This window comes from Prionailurus bengalensis, chromosome A1 (genome assembly GCF_016509475.1).
Source record: "Prionailurus bengalensis isolate Pbe53 chromosome A1, Fcat_Pben_1.1_paternal_pri, whole genome shotgun sequence".
NCBI classification, from domain to species: Eukaryota; Metazoa; Chordata; class Mammalia; order Carnivora; family Felidae; genus Prionailurus; species Prionailurus bengalensis.
Window position 1 is genome coordinate 7180264 of NC_057343.1, and position 23285 is coordinate 7203548.

The 23285-nt window shown below is 42.9% G+C and overlaps 1 protein-coding gene and 1 pseudogene across 3 annotated transcripts in view; one reads left to right on the forward strand and one right to left on the reverse strand.

Moving 5' to 3' along the window:
* Window positions 1–1085: 1085 nt before the first annotated feature.
* The window catches only part of LNX2 (ligand of numb-protein X 2), an 80202-nt gene continuing 58002 nt past the window's right edge, over window positions 1086–23285 (reverse strand). For 2 of the 3 annotated variants that reach the window (XM_043575839.1, XM_043575847.1), the window contains exons 5-10: window positions 19452–19820; window positions 15565–15705; window positions 12028–12205; window positions 8936–9167; window positions 5086–5244; window positions 1086–3246 (exon numbers count right to left, since the gene is read on the reverse strand). In XM_043575839.1, the coding sequence (XP_043431774.1) occupies window positions 3111–3246; window positions 5086–5244; window positions 8936–9167; window positions 12028–12205; window positions 15565–15705; window positions 19452–19820 (1215 nt within the window). In that variant the 3' untranslated portion in view covers window positions 1086–3110. The remainder of the gene's footprint in view (window positions 3247–5085; window positions 5245–8935; window positions 9168–12027; window positions 12206–15564; window positions 15706–19451; window positions 19821–23285) is intronic. The other variant, XM_043575853.1, reaches the window with a different exon arrangement.
* LOC122496952 lies at window positions 9513–9668 on the forward strand (annotated as a pseudogene).

Here is a 23285-nt window from a genome sequence, read left to right on the forward strand (position 1 = left end):
CTCAGATCATGATCTCAGGGTTCCTGGGATCGAGCCCTGTGTGGGACTCTGTGCTGACGGTGTGGAGTCGGCTCGGGATTCTCTCCCCCCCTCTCTCTGCCCCTCCCCTGCTTGTGTTTGCACATGCTCATGCTCTGTCTCCAAATAAATTTCAAAAAAGCAAAAATAAACTGGTGAAATCAATTTTAGTAAGATATTTTAGGGTAAGGGGAGGGGGACTTGGAGGAAGGCAGTCGAAAGGTACAAACTTCCAGTTACGAGATAAAGAAGTCCTAAGGGGTGCTTGGGTGGCTCAGTGGGTTTAGCAGTGACGTGTGTCACTTAGGCTCAGGTCATGATCTCGAGGCTCGCGAGCTCGAGCCCCACGCCGGGCTCTGTGCCGACAGCTTAGAGGCTGCTTCAGATTCCGTGTCTCCCTCTCTCTGTCTCTCAAAAATAAACAAACATTTAAAAAAAGTCCCAGGGATGTTATGTGCACCACGACAACTACAGCTAACGCCGCTGTGTGATATACAAGAAAACGGTCAAGAAAGTAGATCCTGGGAGTTCTCATCCCGAGGGGAAATTTCTGTCTTTTCTTTTTACGGTGTCGGTGAGAGAAGACGGAGGTTAGCTGAACCTCTTGCGGTGACCCCCTCACAGTGTATGTAAACCCAAACCATCATGCCGTATGCCTTCAACGTACACAGAGATGTATGTTCTTTCTCAATAAGACCGGAAAAAATGCATAGAAAAAGATGGGCAGGAAACCCACCAAGAATAAAAGTTAAAAAAAAAATACTATGTTTTCTATCGGCCTGTATATCCAAGGTATCACCATTTTGATACGTGGCCCGGTCGCTGTTCAGGGATTCAGTAGCCACACGTATTGGGCAACACAGATCTGGAGCTACCGTGTGGGCAAAGTGTCCAACGATCAACAGGGATCAACGTGTTGTGCCTACAGGAGTGAGAATCAGAAGGTGGACTTGTAACTCTGAGGTTCGAAGCTCGGGGCGCGGTGACGGCAACAGGGGTGCCGTGAACACATAAAAGGATGGCATACGGAGTCACTATCTGCTGCTCCAGAAAAGAGACAATGTCACTGTCATGGAAAGGATGACTTTTATTTCCATCCTGGATGATTATCACACCATTATTTAAACACGTTTGAGAAATCCTGAAATAATTTAAACCGAAGGCACAGAACAAATCAAAATATTTGAACTATTTACGCTTAAAATGAGAAAATTCAAATATCTCAACAGTAACAATAAATTACGAACAAGTTTCCATCACCAGATATCATTCTGACCAAAAGCCATCGCGTTTTGTAATCAAACCAAATTGGCTTCAGCCGAGGCCGAGATTTCCGTGATAACAATAACGTTGAAAAAAGTGCCTTCTTCCAAAATACTCATCATACCCCCAGGTTCAAGGTAAGTATTTTATGTATAACAAAGTAGCCATTAGGATATTTGTTGATGGATGGTCGCTCCCCAAGAAATGATGCATTCTTACAAAATGTTTAAAAAAATAGCCAAGTAGGATATAAAATTCTATCTGGGGAGCAGGAAAAAAAAACCCAACAAACAGACCTGTTCCATGTCGATTAGAATATCAAAGCACGTCGATACCAAATTGCTTCAAAAGCCAATCATCACATAACAGTAATATACTGTATGCAGCGTTCCACTGTATCTTGGTTATATGTTGACCATACACAGTGTAGCTAAGGGGTTGAACGAATCGGTAGCAATTATTGTTGCCATTTCTTATTTATCCAAAAGAGATCGGTTTAAAAAAATCACTAAAAAGCTGCCAGGAATAACCAGGGACATGCTACAGCCACAATAAAGCCCTAGCAATGCAACTGCTAGCTTGAAAATCAAGTGGTCATGCTCATAATATACTGTAGTATTTTCGAAATACATTCTCTGATAAACAATACCATTTATTACAGAGGTCACTTGTAAATGAGCTCAGATTCTGAACTAGGTTCCTAAGTGAAACTTTTTTCAAGTACGCATAATATTAGCAAGGTAAAGATATTTCTTCTCTTACTCGCTTCTTTATGGGTTCTTCCAAAGGACAACCACGTGGAGTGAAGGACGGACAAAACGGGCTGGTCGTAGTTTTCAGAAACATTCAGGAAAAACAAGAGATAGCCTAGTGATCAAGGACTCACTGAAAGATAATAAGCATCTAAAACCTACTATTTTCGATAAAAATCCAGGACTTTTCAGGCTTTTTTCTTGAAATGGTTAAGTTCACGAGAAATAATGGGGGGAAAAAAATAAGGGTTTCTAAAACACTCAAGGCTCGTCTCAGAATGAAATAAAGCTAGGGTACCTTCTACACTGAGTTGTGATATATATGAATGCGTATTGAATAGCAATACGGTTTTATCTTTATCTACTTTAACTGCATCAATCACGGAAAGCATGTCCAGTCAAGACTGCTGACAAGTACAATACAAACGCTAGAAAGTGAATTTTAGCAAAAAACGCTCCAAAATGTTCCTGCATAACAAAACATTCCTTTGGAGATGAATCTTGAATGCCTTTGGGCTTCTTTAAGTAAGTGCTGCTTTTACCGTCTCCAGCACGGAACTGTAATTAACCTCCCAACCTCCTGTGTCCCTGGAAAACGTGATCTTTTATTACCTAGCATTCTAATTATTGGTACATTATTTTGTAGAAAGCTCTTCAGTAGCGTCAGACTTCTGTCTTCATCATCTATGAGTACTAAGAGATTAAAGTAGAAGTAAAATACGTCAGAAAAATCACTTTATAAACGGTAGGAAGTTTTGAAATGTTGGCACCGAAGGGAAAAAAAATGGGGGAGGGGTACCATCTCCAGGGACCCGTTGGTGGCACCGTGGCTACAGCGCAGCAAATGCTACTGCCACTGGCTTCCCTGATCCCAGTCTTGGGGCGCGTGGACCCAAGGAACTACCACCAGTCCTCCGATGCAGCTGGCCGGGTCACAGTTTGGGAAGAGTTCATCGGTCATGTTAGGTCACATTCTGACGACGGAGGGTCTGAATTCTAAGCACAGGAACTTGTTACAAGGGCTAGTGAACAAAGCCCAAACAAGGAAGGGGCCTGACTCGAAACCGATTTCGGAACCTACACCAGGCTGCCAGGCCAGCAGATAACTGTCAGAGTGACTTTGTTCCTCTGCTCCTTCAACATGGGAACTAGCGCAGAATGGCTCATGCCCACAGTCGACAGGCCGTTGACCGCCACGATCATATCTCCACATCTGGGCAAAGAGAAACAGAAACGGGCCGTTAACCATTTTCATGGGATCAGACAACGTTAGCCTGAGATTTCTTAAGCGTGAAATTCACAGCTTCGCGTAACCATTCGCTGTCAACGGTGAGCGCATATGATCTACCTTGCAAAACACCCGGGGCCGTTTTTCAGCCTAGATTGGCCTGCCCCTGCCAATCAAGGGCACTTGTACGCCCACCGCTCCTGTAGCCGCCGGGTGGCTTTGAGGACGAGCAGCGTAATTTTCGCCTAAGCTTAAGCCAAATGTAATTCGGAGAATAAACGTGCTGCCCCGTTAAGAAATACTAACTAATGCACCCGAGGGGATTGCTTATCATTTTAACTGTCCTCTTTCCTCATTCTTAGAGTGCATACGTCCCAGGGTTGAATCGCGTCGAGAATGAGACGGACACCTCCTTTTCTTTCGGCTGCCGTCAGCTGCGGACGCTTACTGTCCTCTGACAGGATCATCACAAATGGACGACAAATCTGAAGGCCTCTGTATCCTTTATGATCTTTCCTCTTTAGTCTGTAGCACCCACAGGCCAGCTTATTGTGAGCTACCTCAGTAGCAGGTGGAAAGTAAACTTCTGAGACCCAGACTGGTGGGGTGACCTAGCGAAGAGGATGGTTAATTCACGTTGCCCCTACTCCTTCTGCCTAAAATACGGATGTCCCCCCCATCTCTGTCGACACAAGCCTGATCAAGAGCATCCTGACCCTGACAACTTGTCGCCAGATCACGTGAATGGCACTTTCTCTCCGTGAGCGGTATACGCTCTCCATGTGTGTGGCACTCTGTCTGGTGCGTCAACACTTACTTTTTAAGAACCGGCCCTCCCCTCAAAAACTAAGCACTAAGAGCTTCGTTACCCGTCTCCTCTCAGTCCGTAGGATCTCTTGACGTAACCCCTCCTTCTTCTCCCAGCACCTGAGCTTTGAAAAAGGAAAGAGGCTGCGCGAGGTCGGCTGAGGCCTTCCAGAGGGTTCCCAGCCAAGGCCCTGGAGACACGGTCCTGGGTGCGAACCGCAGTCAACCGTTTCCAGCTGCTTGACTGTGGGCAAGTTTCTTTCTCCTTCCAGCACTTAAGTTACCTCGTTTATCAAACGGAAACAGCAACAACAACACTGACCTCCCAGGGCTGTTAAGAAGGAAGGTTCCACAATACCATCGCAAGCACTCAGCACTGTGCCTGGCACACGGTAAGCTATCATACGTTCATTCATCAAATATTTACCGAGAGCCTACTGTATACACGAGGCACTGTTGTCGCGGCCAGGAATATAACGATAGAGGCAACCAAGTCCCTCCCACCCCCCGTCACGGAGCTTGCATAAATATAATGTTAGGCGGACATAAGTGCTGTGGAGAAAAACAGAGCAGAGTCATCTAATGACAGGACTGGACCTAAGGGGGAATGTGTGGAATGACTGTCCATTGCTAGCTGTCCTACCACAGTGTGTCTCATCAGATGACTCAGGTTTGGCTCCTGTCATTAGATTCGCATCGCAGAGCTATCGGAGGCAAGACGGTAAAGTGATGCTTCAGTCTAGATCTGGTCTGGCCAACGGTTGCCGTAAAGGGCCAGTTAGTAAACAAATATTTTAGTCTTTGTGAGCCACACGGTCTCTGTCCCAGTGACTCATCGCCGCCGCTGTGGCTCAGGGGCAACCACGGAGGACGCGCGAACCCGCGAACGCAGCCACGTCCCGCTAAAACTTTATTTACGACAACAGCCCACGGGCTGGGTTGGGAGTTGACCCCCGGTCACGATGGCGCCCATCACAGTAAAGCTGAATCACATGATCAGACATAAGGAAGACTCACTTTAATCTTCCATCATAATAAGCAGGCGTTCCCAAGACAATGGTTTTAATGAAGAAAGGCTGGTTGGTGTGGTTCTCTTCATATCCACCAACGATACTAAAGCCCCAGCTTCCCAAGGAGCTTCTTCGTAAAACTATGTCATGGCAGCTGTGAAGGGCGCTGTAATAAACAGAAAGATCAGGAAAAAATTAACGTGGAGGCTTTTATACCCTGCTCACCTCTGGTGTAACTAACTCCACAGCATGTTATGCTGTCACTGCCTGGGAAGTAAGACGGGCTGCTTTATTTCCTTCCAGATACGTTATGCCGACAACCCGGTTTCTAGCGAGTCCTAGGTGGACTGGAGTTTCTCCCACTTTTTTCGGTCTTCTTTTCCCAGGTGAAGATACCAGACCTGCCCACACACACAAGCACGCAGGCATGCACGCACAAACACACCTGGTTACAAGTGGCACGGTAGACATTTGTATAAAATGGTTCTGTGCCTGTATTTGCTCACTGCACTGTCAACAACGTCCTCGGTGCTGACATCCATTTGTATCCACACAATCTGTGTCTACAAAAAAGTGGTACAGAAGCGGTCTGGTACCCCTGATCTCGGCACTCAAATGAAAGAAGTGAGCATTGTGTGAGTTCCCCAAAAAGACAGAAAACGTTCTTTTCAATCTATGTGAAGAGTTATTTGTTGTTCTTTCCTCCTTCACTTAAAATGCATTTTAAGGGAGGCTCTGAAAAAATAGGGAACTCAAAATAGGGAAAAAAAAAACAACAAAAAACATCTCCCGCCACCCCCCACCTTTTTTTTTTTTTTTTAAACCAGGGACCCTGAGATGCTCCAGACCATCTGTCTGGAGGATAGGGCACTTCAGAGTTCTATGGATCTGGGAACAAGCAGTGAATAAAAACGTAAAAGTAGAAAAAAACTCCACCTAAATGACACAGAAAAAAAAAATCTCTCTTTAAGAAACAAATATCTTGGGGCGCCTGGGCAGCTCAGTCGGTAAAGCGTCCGACTTCAGCTCAGGTCACGATCTCCCGGTTTGAGTTTGAGTCCCGCATCGGGCTCAGAACCCGGAGCCCGCTTCGGATTCTGTGTCTCCCTCTCTCTCTCTGTCCCTCCCCGGCTCACACTCTGTCTCTCGCTCCCTCTCAGAAATAAATGAACGTTAAAAAAAAATTTAAAAAAAAAGAAACAAGTATCTTTCCTTTTTCGATAAAGTTGGATATAAAGCCCTCTAAGGCAAGGCTTCCTGTTTTTAATCTATTAAAAATAGTTCTTAGTAAAGCCGATTCCGATCTATGAAATGCCAGAACTTTTAATCTGGTCTAGTTTCTTAGCTCACCAATAAGAAAGGGCTTTTAAAAAGGCTTCTAAGATACAGCAGGGTCCCCATGCATTGGCCTGGTAACCTAAGGGGAACGTAGGTTACTTTCATTATTCCGAATCTCCTGCAAAAAAATGATGACAACAACACAAAACAACTCGTTGTTCTGTCTGGTGTGCAGACACATTGCAGTGGGGGAGCCTCCCTTGTCAGAAGCAGAGCTGCTTAAAGGGGCCGCCCGCACCCAGAGTAGTGGCCCTTCTGCCACGTGCTTGCGAGTACAGGTTTGCGCACAACCGAGACCCCCCAAGACTCTGCAGAATGGTGACCTCCTCCTGACAGATAACTCTTTTGATACAGGTGGACCCCAAAACAGACTTTACCGTGCTGCGTATTTTTCACCTGAAATTTTCATTACTCTTCGTGCTACCCCGGAAGATGCTCGGAACACAACAGGAGAAGCGCGGACCCCAGAACTAGGCCGGGGAAGCAGGTAAGGAAAACGGAGGGGAGCGCCAGGGCAGTGCGAGTGGCTCTCCGGCGCAGTGCGGGTCTCCGCCTGTCCACCCGCAGTGGTGTGGACCAGCTCGGCCACCGCACAGCAGGAGAAGACACCTGCTCACCCACTGGTGCGTGAAGCGGCCTTCCTGACTTGCTAGGGCCAGAGTGACAGGGCTGAGTATTTAGCAAGATAAACGGGCTTCCCCTCTGATGGCTGAAACCTCACAATTTAGACAGTGTGTCTTCGGCAACCATTCCAACTGACCCCTACAGGCCCCTGAGACGTGAATTCTATTGGTTGTAGGCCTGTTTAGTCTTTTTCAACCAGGAGGACAAGTCGGGAAGTTAGATTACCGACGAATTCCAACCATCCTTGTGCTTTGTGGTGTTATGTGAAAGTACTTTTTTTTAAATAAATCACACAGCACTATACAAATGCTAGTTATTAAAAATTGGGGCGCCTGGGTGGCGCAGTCGGTTAAGCGTCCGACTTCAGCCAGGTCACGATCTCGCGGTCCGGGAGTTCGAGCCCCGCGTCGGCCTCTGGGCTGATGGCTCGGGGCCTGGAGCCTGTTTCCGCTTCTGTGTCTCCCTCTCTCTCTGCCCCTCCCCCGTTCATGCTCTGTCTCTCTCTGTCCCAAAAATAAATAAAAACGTTGAAAAAAAAATTTAAAAAAAAAATTAAATCCACATGGTGCTAGATGGCTCAGAAACTGGCGTTCTTATTGTTTATTTTTATTGTAAAAAAGCAGTCATTTTCATACTTGGCTCAGAGTCCAAATATGTCATCACAGTTCAGTTTTAGGATTCTTCTATATATTAGGAATCTAAAGCGATCTGGAAACAAAGACAGTAATACACATTCTCCCTATCTCAGGACCTAATTAAACGAGCATCATCAGGGGGCTGCAAATGCTTTCGTGACCAGACATGGACCCCCTGCAGCATGCCCTGATGGCGACAATCAGGAAGCAGGGAACTCTTCACTGAGGGGGCGAGGCACGCCTACTCTTGAACCCCAACAGTGTGGCCTAAAGACTCTCACGTCCAGCAAAAACGGAGTTCTACACCTTGCCTTTTTAGGGAGCTAAAAGGATTAAGAAAGGGATTTCAGAAAAGCTTCTGGAATAGGGAAAGGCCCCACACTTTGACCTGGTTTTTCTGGTGAAAAATGCACACGAAGTCTAAGCATGTATCAGAATGCATGGTGGGAAATGAGCGCTTTTCTAAAGCAAGAGGCTGAACATCCAAATCTCATGGCTGGTCCACTTACGAACCTTAATAGGAATGGACAGATGGCTTTATTCATTTTTTTAAAAAATGTTTATTTACTTTGAGAGAAAGAAAGAGAAAGAGGGAGAGCATGTGCATAAGCAGGGGAGGGGCAGAGAGAGGGAGAGAGAGAATCCCAAGCAGGCTCCATGCTGTCTGTGCACAGCCTGACATGGGGCTTGATCCCATGAAGCACGAGATCATGACCTGGGCTGACATCAAGAGTCAGACACTCAGCCAACTGAGCCACCCAGGTGCCCCTATTCATTTTTATTTGTATGTATGTATGTATGTATGTATGTATGTATGTATGTTTATTTATTTTTGAGAAAGAAAGAGACAGAGGACAAGGGGGAGGGGCAGAGAGAGAGGGAATACACGGAATCCCAAGCAGGCTCCAGGCTCTGAGTTGTCAGCGCAGAAACCAAGGCACGGCTCAAACTCATGAACCGTGAGATCATGACCTGAGCCGAAACCAAGAGTCAGACCCATAACCAACTGAGCCTCCCAGATGCCTCTATTATTTTTATAAATAGATACGTTAAGTCTTTTTAGCCTAGTTCTTATTATTAAATTTACCTTTTAGAATATACTAACCTGAGAAAAATTACCATTTTCTGTTGTAACTTGATTTGCTATTGCAAATCGGACTAAAACCTTTTCGTTCCCTGGATGAGTGAATTTATGGTGTTACACACACTGACAGTGGCTGTAAGTATGATTACTCCGTAAGGGTCAAAAGCGGTCAGTACCTTGGAAGCCCAAGCCACATGACCCATGACGGGGACCAATTGGCGTCATACTCATTCTCGCTGAAGGTGCTCAGCTGCTCTTCCGTGGTCTGGGTTGCCTCCTCAACAACCTGGACCTCAAGCGCTTTCAGGACAACAGCGGAGGATGTGGCACTGGCTTTCAGCATGGCCACAGCCTCACTGTGACTTAGACTGGTCAGATCAATGCCATTGATATTCAGCAATATATCGCCTGTTCAGATGAAGAAACAAGAAAAATGAGACAAGCCAGTGAGTGACTATCTCCCCGTACATGCTGTTATCTGTAAATTAATCCACAAAGGTTGGTTCCAATAACTCACATGAGGTAAAAGACCATTTTCTCACTTCTCTGTAATTTTTATGATCCTGAGGAAAAATCCAATTCATGGAGAACATTCCAGAACAACGCAAAACTTTAAGGTAGTGTCATAATCCGTAGGAAACGGTGTGGCTCGAGGCACTGTGATTCAACTGGAAGTCCAAGTCATTAGACTGAGTTTTGCTAGGTACAGGCCCGGGGCACATTTATTTCTCCTCTTTGAGCTTTAGTGACTTCATCGCTTCTCGGCCTTTTGGCTAAGATCAAGTGGAGCTTTAGTGACTTCTATAGTTCTTTTCTAGTAGGAAATTATTTGATCCTTTGCTCTTAGAAATGAATTTTTAATATATTCTATTTTACAGTTACACTGTTTTATACATGAAGATAGCCCTACCAAGTTTGTTTGGTGTGCACATATCAGAATACGTAAAGAGAAGATATCCTTGGGCCTACACAAAGAAATGAAACTTGTGATTTGAACATCTTCTCTTGCTTGAGGAATAAAAAAAAAAAAAAAAGTGTCTGTTGCCTTGCCATAATATAATAAAAAAAGGGTAATGAGGATTACATAAAAAGGTTAGGAAGGAAAAGATTAGTTTTGTAGGTACCAAGAAAGCCTATGGAAAATCCTCCTCTCCCAATTCATCATTTATTTTTCAGATTATTAAGGCAAACATTCTTACTGTAGAAAACTTAGGAAACATGAAATAAACAGAAGGAAATAAAATGACCTCAAACTCCACAACTGGGCAAATAACATTTTTTAAACAACAATAGCAGCCTTGTTAACGTGTAATTCACATACCACTCATTTTCAAGTATGCAATTTTATGGTTCTTAGCATAATCACATTGTTGTGTAACCAGCACACATTATTTTTGGGCCCCTCCCCTGAGAACCCTGTATTCATGAGCAATCATTTCCCTCTCCAGTTCTGAGCAACCACTAATCTATTTTGTGTCTCTATAGATTTGCCTGTTCTGGAAATTTCCTATAAATGCAACCACACGTGGTCTTTTGTGACTGGCTTCTTTCACTTAGCATAACATTTTCAAGGTTCATCCATACAGTAGCTTGTGTCAATACTACATTCCTTTTTACGGCCAAATAACATCCACTGCATGGACGTACCACATTCTGTTGCTCCCTCCATCAGCTGGTGTTCACTTGGGTGTTTCTACTTTTTGACCGTTATGAAAAATCCTGCTACGAACCTTTATGTACAAATTTCCGTGGGGGACGTATGTTTTCATCTCTCCAGGAATGGAACTGCTGGGTCAGGAGGTACCCCTGTTTTTAACTTTGAGGAGCTGCTAAACTGTTTTCCAAAACATTCCCACTGGCAACGTCTGAGAGTTTCAATTTCTCCACATCTTTGCCAATATCTGTTACTGTCTTTTTTATTCTATTCATCCTACTGGGTAGGGGGTGGTTTTGATGTGCATTTTCCTAACGTCAACTGACATGGAGTATCCTTTCATGGGATTTTTGGCTGTTTGTGTATCTTCTTTGGAGAAATGTCTATTCAGATCCTTTGCTCATTTAAAAACGGGGTTATGTGTCTTTTTTATTATTGAATTGTAAGAGTTCTTTATGTCCTCCAGATAGGAGTCTGTGGTCACATACATGATTTGCAAATATATTCTTCCATCCTGTGCATTTCACCTTCACTATCTTTTTGCTTTCTTGGCGGCGTCCTTGGCAGCATAAAAAATTGTAATTTTGATGAAATCCAGTTATCTATTTTTTGGGGGGGATTTAAAAAAAATTTTTTTTATGTTTATTTATTTTTGAGAGACAGAGAGATAGACTGTGAGTGGGGGAGGGCCAGAGAGAGAGGGAGACACACAATCCGAAGCAGGCTCCAGGCTCTGAACTGTCAGCACAGAGCCTGACACGGGGCTTGAATTCACAAACCACGAGGTCATGACCTGAGCCGAAGTTGGATGTTTAACCGATTGAGCCACCGGGCGCCCCCCAGTTTACCTATTTTTATTATGTTGCTTGTGTTTTGGTGTCCTATCTGAGAAAATCACTGACTAATCCATTACTTAATCCAAGGTCATGAAGATTCATGCTTGTGTTTTCTTCTAAAAAGTCTTAGTTCTTACTTTTAGGTTTTGGATCCACTATAAGTTAATTTTCATGTATGGTGTGAGGTAGGGATCCAACTTCATTCTTGGAAAAATAGCTATTAAGACTCACTTTCCCAAATGAACAAACCAAGTGTATGAAGAATGCTATTTTTACCACCACCATCCCTACCTCTATAAATTATATGGAACTGATGGAAGGTGGGGTACGGAGTGTGAAATTATAAATGAATTAATCCCTAAAACTATGCCTTTTTATTAAGAATGTCTTCCACTTCACCTCTTCTGTGAGACCCCTCCCACATGGGTACTTTACTACGTAAGCAATATTTGTTATTTTAGTGAGACAGTCCTTCAGAGGATCCAATCTGCCATCATGTGAGAAGTGTTCAATCTTTCAGAGGGTCTTTTCCAACATAAAATAATCCAACCGAGTAACTGTTGGAAAATAATGGAAACATCATCAAACTTCAGCAATTTTCCTTCACATTAGGCATTTTCTAACCTTATAATAAGAGAGGCTTTATATGGAAGGGACATTTTAAAGGATTCAAAGAAGTCATGTTTAATGGGAAATATCGTAGATATGTGTTATTTTTTAAAACACGCGTTGAATTCAGGGAGAAGATGTAGTGTAACTGTTCAAGACCCTCTCTCACCTCTCTTGATTCGGCCATCACGTGCAAGGCAGCCATGAGGTGGCACACTGGTCACAAAGATGGGCAGTTCGCCACTCTTACTCCCTCTGCCTCCAGCTACTGTCATCCCAAGGGACTCGTGGGGTTCCTTCTTTACAGTGATGTGTTTTTCTTGGCATGTAACACACTGGGCAAGATCCTAAAACACGAGAGAAAAATTTACTGGATAATAAAATAATATATAGCTGAAGAAAAGACAGCGTAAACTAAAGGAAAAAATACTGTGGCAATTATAAAGTCTTTTTTTAAAATCACCTGCTATAGAGTAACACACAGTTCTTCATGGTACAAACACTACAGTGAACACTGGGGATCACAAGGTCAAACTTTGGACTGCTGTATTTTCATCCGACTATTTACGGGACAGAAAACACTCAGGACTGTGACATACGGAAGTCAAAGTAAAATAAACACATCATTTGTATAATGATCTTGGCCTCCAAGATATGATCAACTCCGTCAAAGTAAATAATGCGGTGGAGTTTTAAGATTCTGAAGACAAGCCAATGAATTTTATTTCCATCTCTCTCCTGTATTCCTTGAAGGAAAAGTAGAGTAGTACAAAAGTAAAGTGTGGGCTTCATTAATTGCCAGAAATAAGCCACAGACCTATCTTCTGATTCTTACTCATAGGATTATGAAAATGCTCGATCAGGAAGCAGGTGCAAATGGATGTTCAAAACCTTCATGAAAAACTAAAAGGATATGAAATAACTGAATTTTTGGAAAAAGTTAATAAAGAGAAATAAATTCCCAGCAAACTGTGTTCTCAGGAAAAAGCAATTTTTACTGACATTTATTACTGCTACTTATGATTGAGTCACTCCTAGAAGAAAGGGAGAATTTAAAACATGACTTTTCTTTTGAATTAGAACTCAATCAAAAACAAGGTGTACGTATGCAACATTAGTATTAAAATAGCAATAGTAACCAACACCTATTGAAGATTTACTGTGGGTAAAGCTAATGGGGTTACACGCATTATTTTAGTTTAATCCTCACAATGATCTTGAACATGAATACTATTGTTGGCCCCATTTTACAGAGGAGGGAACAACCTTAGAGAGGTCAGGTAACTTGCCCCAAATTATACAGCTGTAAGTGGCCGCACCGGGATTTGAACTGATGCAAGCACATGTATATTGATTATATGCACCCACACTACAAGGGTACTATACTATCAAGTGTAATAATGGAAACTAATGTTTCAAAAGATTCCTAACACTTATCAACGATAGGAGAAATTGTAATAATAAGGTAAGTGTTAACATGACTAACAATATCAATGAGAGAACGGTATGAATTGTATTTCTAGAACTGTAACGTTTCTGTAGAGCTGACAGGTGCGTATTTGTTAATCAAGCCCTGGGTTCCGGGTCCATCTGTTCTTCTCTGGTCCTGGAATCCACTCTTGAAATTTCAATTTTTTTTTTTTAATCTTTATTCACTTTTGAGAGAGATAGAGCATGAGCAGGGGAGGGGCAGAGGGAGAGGGAGGCACAGAATCCGAAGCAGGCTCCAGGTTCCGAGCTGTCGGCACAGAGCCCGATGCGGGGCTCGAACCCACGAGCCGCGAGATCATGACCTGAGCCGAAGTTGGACGCTCAACCAACTGAGCCACCCAGGCGCCCCTTGAAATTTTATTAAGGGAACTACTTGAAGTAACAGCCGAGCGTTCCTAGAAAATTTTGACCTTGTGGGAAACCTGTAAATGCCTCATGGCGGTATCCTACCATAGGAAATCTATGTCAGCATCTTCAAAACTGGGCAAGAGCCAGTTTATTAGGAAGACAACCCAGATAAAGTCAGCCTTGAGTATATTTATGTGAGAAGTTCCGGCCGTCAGATATTTAACCAATTAAAGGTGGTTGTTTTATTCCTCTATGTGGCTGAGATGCATGCATTTTAGGCAAACTTCCCAGATTATATTGGTATGCTTCATGAAACTTCGAAGGGCTTGGCACCACATGAATGTTTATTCAAGCAGCTATGTAGACTAGTGTGCACTTTCATTTTTCACAATTATTCTCTGAACAGGTTGTTCTGGTGAATTTCCATTTGTGTCCCTAGGACACCTTTATTTTTCTAAATCAGGACTTGACATCACAAATGCTGTGCATTAGTAGTAAATTGTTAAATTAATGCTTAAAAGTATATTTCATGTGGTTGTTCCCACCAATCAGGTTTGTAGAGGACCTAGAATAAGAATTAATTCAGCATTACTATGAAAAACACAGCCACATAAAATTAAAGAATAAGAATTAGTTAAGAGGAAAAAAAAAAATATATATATATATAATTTGTAAAGCACGGATCGGCTATATGAACACTTCCTTTTCAAATTCCTATTTGAAACAGTAACTCCTTTTCATAGCCATCATTGTGAGAGCAAAACTATAGGTTTCCTGCACACATTTCATTTTCTGTTCAGAAATGAGAACAAGTCTGTGGTTATAATTTCTTATAGGTATTAACTGAACCAACGACCAGGGACAAGTCTGTACTTCAGCTCAGAGAACCAGATAAACCTGATGGGCCAAAAATACTCGTGCCTTTAAGCGATGCTTTCTTGGGGCACCTGTGACATTCCAGAGGTACTCTCTCAAGTTGTACTTACATTAAGAAGCCACTTTAAGCTAACTCTGAGCTTCCAAGGTCACTCGCCTTAAGTAAAATTAAACTGCTTCGCTAAATAAAAACTTATTTATGGGTCTGCTTAAAAACTATAGGAAGTTTCCTATATGCTATTTCGCACAGTTGCAAAACATCACATTGTTTTAAAAATCCTGGCCTACTGGAGGTTGGGTCCAAATGAAAGATCAAACGAGGTAAATAAAACTGAGAATGCGGTAAAGTACCACTGTTTTATGCCTACGACTAAGGTGGGACAGTCTCCAAATTCTTCAGCACAGACAAATGACCTAGGAGTATTATAAATCCAGTGAAATATTAAAGAAGCAGCAAAAAGCTCAACATATGGGAATTTAAAATGATTTAGGGAAGTATTCCTGTAAGCTGTAACATAAAAAGAAATGTACTATGCACGTGGCTATCAGAATGTACGATTTACGTTTAATATTCACAGACCCAATTCTGTTGTAGACAACCTGCCCAATGGCTAAGTATAGACTTGTCAATCATTGTCTTCATTATGCTTTTTCAATCACATAACCGACTGTTACATTTAAATGAGCAAACCAAGACGAGTCCCACTTTCAAGCAGGACCAAACAAATACAGGTTTTTCTAGAAGATCAAACACTTTTCATCAGTCACCTGGCAGAAGGACCTTCTTACTAAGAAACCATCCCTACTGGCTGAGGAACTGGGACTACAGAGTGACTCTCAAGGCAGCCAAACACACACTTCACATCCCAAACATCTGTATTCGCCGTTCCCAACAGAATAACAGCCCTCATTTAGAGCTTACCAGATGGCAACTTCCCCTCATGATCCTCTGAGGGGACGTGAATGAAAACACACAAACACAACGCCTCACCTTATGTGAGCTGGGTCTGTTGTGGTACAGCGGCTGCGCATGATGCTGGCTGCTACTCTGAGCTCCTGCGTCTCGGACAGGATTACCAGGCTGGGATTTCCCTGGTCTAGCAATTGTTAAATCCACCCTCTCTCCACTAGCCTGGAGAAAACACACATACACAACCACCAGTCATTAATGATGCTTCTCATTTAAAAAATTGAAGGCAGTGTCATTTTCAATACACTCATCATCACTGTGCCGGAGCCTCGCCTCAGTGGTGACGGCAGGCACCTGCTGGTGGGGAGGAAGGGAATTCATCTCAGGAACCAGTAAGTATTTTAAGCCTTCTGCAGTTAAAACACCCACATGCAGACCTCTTGGGCAGGCCCTCCCCGACCCTGGAAATACCAAGGAAATAAGCAAGGCAAAGCAGTCAAGCGGCCCATGTTCTGATCTCCCCATGATTTCTTGAAGGGTAACCCCTTCAAGATTGGCCTTGGCATTGAGAGGGAGAGCGCAAAGGAAAGAAAAGAAAAGGAAGAGCTGATTCAAAACTGAATCAGAAGGCAGGTGACTTTTGAAATAAATTCCAGGGTGGCTACTTTGAGAGTAATAACCAATGGAACTATGCACAGCTTTGTCTCTGCTTGCTACAGATTTGAGTCAAAAATAGGACATCAGCTCAAACAGTTCTGAAAAGAATAACAAAGGTCCTGTAAAACAAGATTAGTATTTACATACACTGTATACTGTATTATTCATAGTATTTATAGTATTTATATACATCATATACTGTGTCACACAGATATATATGTCACACACATACACACACACACACATTTAAATGTTACATTCAATTACTTTAGAGGTTCATGACTATCACCTTGAATTTAGAGCTCCATTATTTATATTTATATATGTATATTTCAAACACAGATTCACATCTATTATATTTGTTAAAGCTATTTTTATCTTTGCTTTTAAATGTACAGGCCTGAGCTATGTGATGCTGATTCTTGGTCATGACCACAAGTTCCCAAGTTCACTATTATTCCCATGGGGAAATCTGGCAGCCTGCTTTCAAGGGGCTGCGGTGGAAAGCAGGGCCCTCCCCCATCATTATAGTCAGCAATGTTAACAAGTCACTCCATTTTCAGTTACTAAATTGGGAAAATGAGTGGTAACCAATTTTAAGGCCCTACTAAAAATCATTTGCTCATTCAAGCATCTCAGTAAACTAAATAGTTTCAGAGTTCTTCAAAAGAACCGAAAGAACAACACTTCACAGGGGGCCAGAGTCTGGAGGCTTGATCTAAAGGATAAATGTCAAAGTAGAATGTTTAGAATCCTGATATTTAAGATTCTGACACTTCAGGTGTGGTGAGTGAAAAGCCCCTTTGTGATTTCATTTCAATGTACAGAATTGTTTTCTTTACTGTGTAACACTTGCAACCACCGAACACAATCGGTATTTCACCTTTACTGGAAAATGCAAACCCACTAACAGAAACAAATCCTTGATCTTTCTTGATTGCTTGAAAGACAAAATTCTGGGCTTGTGATGGCAGTGGACATACAGGCTTTAAATGATGGACCAACATTTAGGTTTAGGCTACTTTTAAATACACTGCACACCTAATACCTCAGGGTTTCAAACACAGCAAAAGAATTCTGTTAAAGCCAAGATTTTTAAAAATGCAGGACCTCAAAATGACAATACCTATAATTCACAAATTAGTGGCATGCCTTGTGGCTAGGAGTATGTATTGCGGAAGTTTAGCAAAATCTCTTAAACTTGAAAACAAAAAAAGTCAAAGTCTTTCAACGGGAATGATTAAATACGTTTTAGTATGACATGCCTACTACACAGCTATGTGATGATGAGTCTATTTTCAGGGTAAGAAGTCTACAACCTACTGTGGACATCAAGGGTGGCAAACTCAGAATTTGCAAGATGAGCACATAGGTTAAGTATCTATGTAAAACGTCCCTATTGATCCGTGGGCGCATACATAAAAATGTTTGGAATGATCGTCTCTAAAATATTAATGTTGCTATCTTGGGGTCTTCAGATTGAATGTGATTTTAACTTCCTTCTTTATTTTCTGTATTTTGTCTTCATTAGTCTCCTTTTTAGACATGGAGCACATGCTATTTTCATAATCGAAAACAGTTAAGATTTATCAGTTTTTTCATAAAGAAACAACTTGAGCAACTTCAGTTTTCTACGGTTTGAGGAGAACTATGGCGCAAAATACGACACAACTATCTATGTGGATTATAAAACTCCAAATATCATATGTTACCAGGAAAAATTTCAAGTGTATTTTCTACCCGTGCACCTATTTTTCTCACGTTTTGGTTAGAAATTTCGTGAGGCCCACCTACTTAGGCATTAGGATATTTGCCTGAAATATACAGTCGACCCAGCTCTTTCCATCTTATGGACCTGACTTCTCACTTCATAAAAGCCCACGCGATTCTCCTGTTTCCTTTAACAAGCCCCATGAGTGTGTGAACCTTCTTCTTCTTCTCCCCTCTCCCTGCCAGCAGTCCCTCCCGTGCCCCCCCAGACAACTCGTGCTCACCGGTGCGCCAGCTGGATGGCACCCACAGGGGAAGGTACCACTGCTGCCTCTGATTGGGTGACATTTTAAGGCATCCAATTTTTTTTAAACTTCAAGTCTGTGACGCAAGACCCATTCCCAAATCTCCCTCCTACTGCAGTATTTTGGTTCCTGTGTGTGTGTGTTCTTGACGTGACACTGAACCAAACATTTGTGAAAAGGAGTAAATTATATGGCATTGAAACTTGGGTGTTCTTACCCAGGAGCTTAAATTGTCATTGTTACTTGCTTCTGTGTGCTGTACACATTTCTCAGTGACTATCAACCCGCTTTAATTCCTGATGCCCGATCGTATTAATGCTTGGCTTCCTGTATGTAAGAGGGTTTTCTGGTGCTCACTTAAAAAAAAAATAAACAACAACAACACATTTTTGTGTCACCCTTATCACTGCAGGGGAGACCCACATCGTCAGATGCCATGGCAGCTTGTAGAACCGGAAGATCTGCTCTGGATGACTTTCTACTTTATATGTCTTAATGCTCTTATTGAAAATGTGTTTTTTCTCTAATAATAACTATCTTTACTTACTTCACAGAGATACTGTGAGAACACAAGTGACGATGTGTTTGAAATGCTTTGAATTCCTTTAAAAAAAGGGCACTATAGATGAGTTATTCTTTTTTTTTTTTTAATGTTTATTTATTTTTGAGGTGGGGGGTAGGGAGGCGAGGAGGGGCTGAGAGAGAGGGGGACACAGAATCTGAAGCAGGCTCCAGGCTCCAAGCTGTCAGCACAGAGCCCGACGTGAGGCTCAAACCCACGAACCCTGAGATGACGACCTGAGCCAAAATCGGATGCTTAACTGACTGAGCCACCCCGACGCCCCTGGATTAGAGTTACTCTTAATTAAAAAAGTATTTTCCCCCCATTTGTATGGAGCCTGAAGCACAGAGGGGGAGTGAGGAGAGCGTGTAAGTCACACTTGGAATCACAGCTCCTTCCAGCTTTACTTTTCTCACCTGTTAAATGTGGACACCTTCATCTGTTGTCTGGGACTGGGGGGAGCCCAGGGAGCAAATGAGAAACCCATGTGAAACTGCAGAGCCTGCACTCTATAAAGAGCCAGGCTACATGTTCGCAGGGATACAGTTTTCTAGAAAGGACTCTATCGGTAAGGAAGTTAAACTAGTGTGCGTTTTACAGTTTGAAGGATTTAGGGAGCCGTGCTTGATTTCCCCATGAAGCATTAAATATCCCCTGGATTCTCATGCTATGAAAACAAACACTGACATAAGGTAATCAGGGCCCAAAAACCGGGATGACCGTCCGGCGTGTACCTGAATGATCTGGGCGGCAAGCTCGGGGGTCCCGTGCTTCAGGTCATGTCCGTTGATGGCAAGCACTCGGTCGCTGCTGCTCAGCCTTCCGTCCTGCGCGGCCAGCCCCCCCTCCAACAGGTCAAGAATAAACACGCCTGGCTCATCCGTCCTTCGTACGAGTTTAATGCCGAGCTGCTCACCAGAGTCCCGTTTGTGAAGGACCACGGGGAAGACCTCTTCCCGCGGAGAGCTACCGTCAGAGTGGCTGTGTGTTCGGTTCCCGAAGCGCCTCTCTCGCAGCACGGTGAGTTGCAGGGTGCTGCAGGGCTGGGAGAGGACGGCTCTGGCATAGTTGTGGGATACATTGCTGATGTTACAGTTGTTGACCTGGAAGAAAGAATTGGGACCAAAGCGTGACGATCTTTTCTCAACCTGTAGGAATGTTCACATACTGCTTCCCAAAGAAACTAACATTGTGAAAACGATATACAGTCACTGTTCACAAAGAAAGGCACCCCCAAGATGTTTTAAAATACAGTTCCTGGGGCGTGTGGGTGGCTCAGTCAGGTAAGTGTCCGACTCTTGATTGGCTCAGGTCACGATCTCACGGTGTGTGAGTTCCAGCCCCTCGTCGGGCTCTGTGCTGATAGCCTGGAGCCTGCTTGGGATTCTCTGTCTCCCCTTCTCTCAAAAATACATAAACATTAAAAAAATATACACGGTTCCTAAACTTAACTTACAATGACTAGCACCAAGTAGAGAAGAGTAGTTGGGAACACGGGCTTCAATGACAGTCTTGAATTAGAGTCCTTGGTCCTGTCATGTACAAGCCGAATGTCACCAGGCAAATTACAGAACTTCTGTGAGTGTGTTTCCTCTCCAGTGAGATGTGCTCACTATCTCCTTCACACTTCAGAGATCAGGAGGGCAATGTGCGGACAGCAGCAGCATAAGGCAAGTGCTAATGAAATAATACTAGCTCTAATGGGACAGAAATTGAAGTTTTACTGCATTGAATTTGCTTTTCCAAATGAAACACACGTAAGCTACAAAAACGAAACCGAGCGTTATTTTAAGGAAAGTGACACATTCCAGGGTCACAATCCTATTCCAGATCAGTGATTTCTATCTTGTTTTATTTTTTTAAAAGCTTTTTATTTATTTTTGAGAGAGAAAGAGCATTAGTGTGGGAGGGCAGAGAGAGACGGAGACACAGAACTGGAAGCAGGCTCCAGGCTCCGAGCCGTCAGCACAGAGCCCGACACGGGGCTCGAACTCACAAACCGCGAGACCATGACCTGAGCCAAAGTCGGAAGCTCAACTGACTGAACCACCCAGGCGCCCCCCTCCTCTTTTAAAAAAATTTTTTTTCCTAATGTTTATTTAGAGACAGAGAGAGACAGAGCATGAGCAGGGGAGGGGCAGAGAGGGAGGGGCAGAGAGAGAGGGAGACACGGAATCCGAAGCAGGCTCCAGGTTTCGAGCTGTCAGCACAGAGCCCGACACAGGGCTCGAACTCACAAGCTGTGAGATCATGACCTGAGCTGGAGTTGGACGCTCAACCGACTGAGCCACCCAGGGGCCCCAGTGATTTCTATTTTAAGGAAGAGCAGGTCAATTATAGTTTCACTCTAAGTCTTTAGCTTAGCCCGCAAGTGTAACATCTAATACAACAAGCATAACTCAGTACTCACAGAACATTTATTAAACTTTAATCTTGAAATGAGGATAGTGAATCATTGGACATGTAGTCTTACAGAGAAAATATACTCAGCTTCAATTATTCACCAGAATATTGTCAGAAGAAGGGGTTGGCACCATTCTTGACACTTATCACAGTCAGAATTCCTCTCTTCATCTGTCTGAAACAACCACGAGGGGGAAATCAACACCTATGAGCCTCAGTCATGTGGCAGGCTCCGGGATAGGTGTTTGTGATCACCCAAACCCTTCAATCTTTTCCACGTGAATCTATGTCACAAAAGGCCCTCCCCCCTCCTATCCACCTAGGGTTTATAGTTTTGAGCACTAGTAACTTGAATTTTGTTGATTTGGGCCTACTGATACCTTTTAAAATGCAGGCATTAAAGATCGTACATGTCACACAGACTTGCTATTCTCCCAAGTTTGCAACATTTGTGCATTTGGTAGCCATGCAAAGCCTTGATTAAAAGGTTGAATAATAGAGGGTCAAGAACAGAACTTCAAGGCAGCTTCTAAAAAGCCAGCCTGAAGTGGATTTGCTAGTCAAATGTAGTTTGTAACAATGTGGTCAACACATGACTATAATCATTTTTCTTCAAAACCAGACGTGAATAAATTGCTGACAATTCAGATCATACTGAAAACACCTACTCTTAATAATATTCTAAAATATATATTATTTTTAATAGTGATATTGATATCATTTATAACAGTATTTTTTCTCCAAACTGCTCAAAATTCTGCACAGCAAATGGCCCTAAGGGTATATGGTTCTCCTTTTCAAAGAAGCTATTTAAGAGAATAACGTGTGTGCGTGTGCGTGCGTGTGTGTGCGTGTGTGTGCGCGTGTGTGTGCGTGTGTGCGCGCGTGTGCTGGAAAACCAAAGCCACACACTGTTACTGCATATGGTTTGCGGAACTAAAAGCGTAGGCCAGCTAGCTCTTTGGTCTGGAAACAGACCATTGATTCGATTCTAAGGTATTTTCAAATTGGCTCATACTGTACTATTTATGCAGCTTGTACAAAGTGTAAGACGACCAGGCAGTAAAAAAAATACCAAGTAGCCTTCTTTCCAAGTGTTCACTTTTGAACGATCATAAATACTTCTCCATATTTGGGCAGGTGGCATGGTTTTACTCCGTGAGTCTGACAAGCCAGTTAAAGGCCAATGAGAAGTCAGGGCCCACAGCAGAAGAGACTCTTTGTGAATTCACTAATCAGGTTATTTGCTCATGCTTTTCATTTCTTTTCTTTCTTTTCCCTTTCTTTCTTTCTTTCTTTCTTTCTTTCTTTCTTTCTTTCTTTCTTTCTTTCTCTTTCTTTCCTTTCTTTCTTTCTTTCTTTCAAATATAATTTATTGTCAAATTGGCTAACATACAGCGCATACAGTGTGCTCTTGGTTTTGGGGGAAGAGTCCCGTGCTTCATCGCTTACATACGTGTATCAATTTGAAATCACTAAACTGGATTTAAGATTGCCATTATTAGAGTTGTTAGTACGTATGCCTCCATAAACAACAATAACGCACTGGAATGTCTACAATGTGGATTTACAGCCTTGAGTTACTTCCCAAAATTACAGCCAATAATTTCAGAGAATTAGATTGTTATTTGAGGTATACAGACTCGGTTGTGTTATTAAACGAATCTCCAGAGCAGAACGGTAAAAAGCCTACAGATGAAATATATTAGCGAGCCAAACCTGAAAGCTATTTAACCTCAATTACATTCCAAGAAATGCAAATACGAACAAAGCATTTGTTTTTACCTTCAAAATATAGAGAAAGAATGAGAAATGTATAAAAAGGTTAACACCGGCACATTGCTGGCAGCAAAGAACAACATACAAAAATACATGTACACTTAATTATAGCTAGAAAGGCCAGAAGAGGGGAAAAAGAAAGAACACTATGTAAGCTGCAGGAAAGGGCAGTCTGGCTCTCCTGGTCTTGACCGCCAAGGTATCAGAATGCCAGGGGCGATGCACCTGGGGAATCGGCCACAAGATTTCCTCCGTGGAACAGCGGACCAGGAGCTGGGAAGGAAGGAAGGCAGGTAAGGTGTGCACAGAGCTGTGCCAACCTCATGCCACCAGAGCACTGACATCATAAAATGACAGCAAATACAGTAAGACAGTAAGTAGCTAGC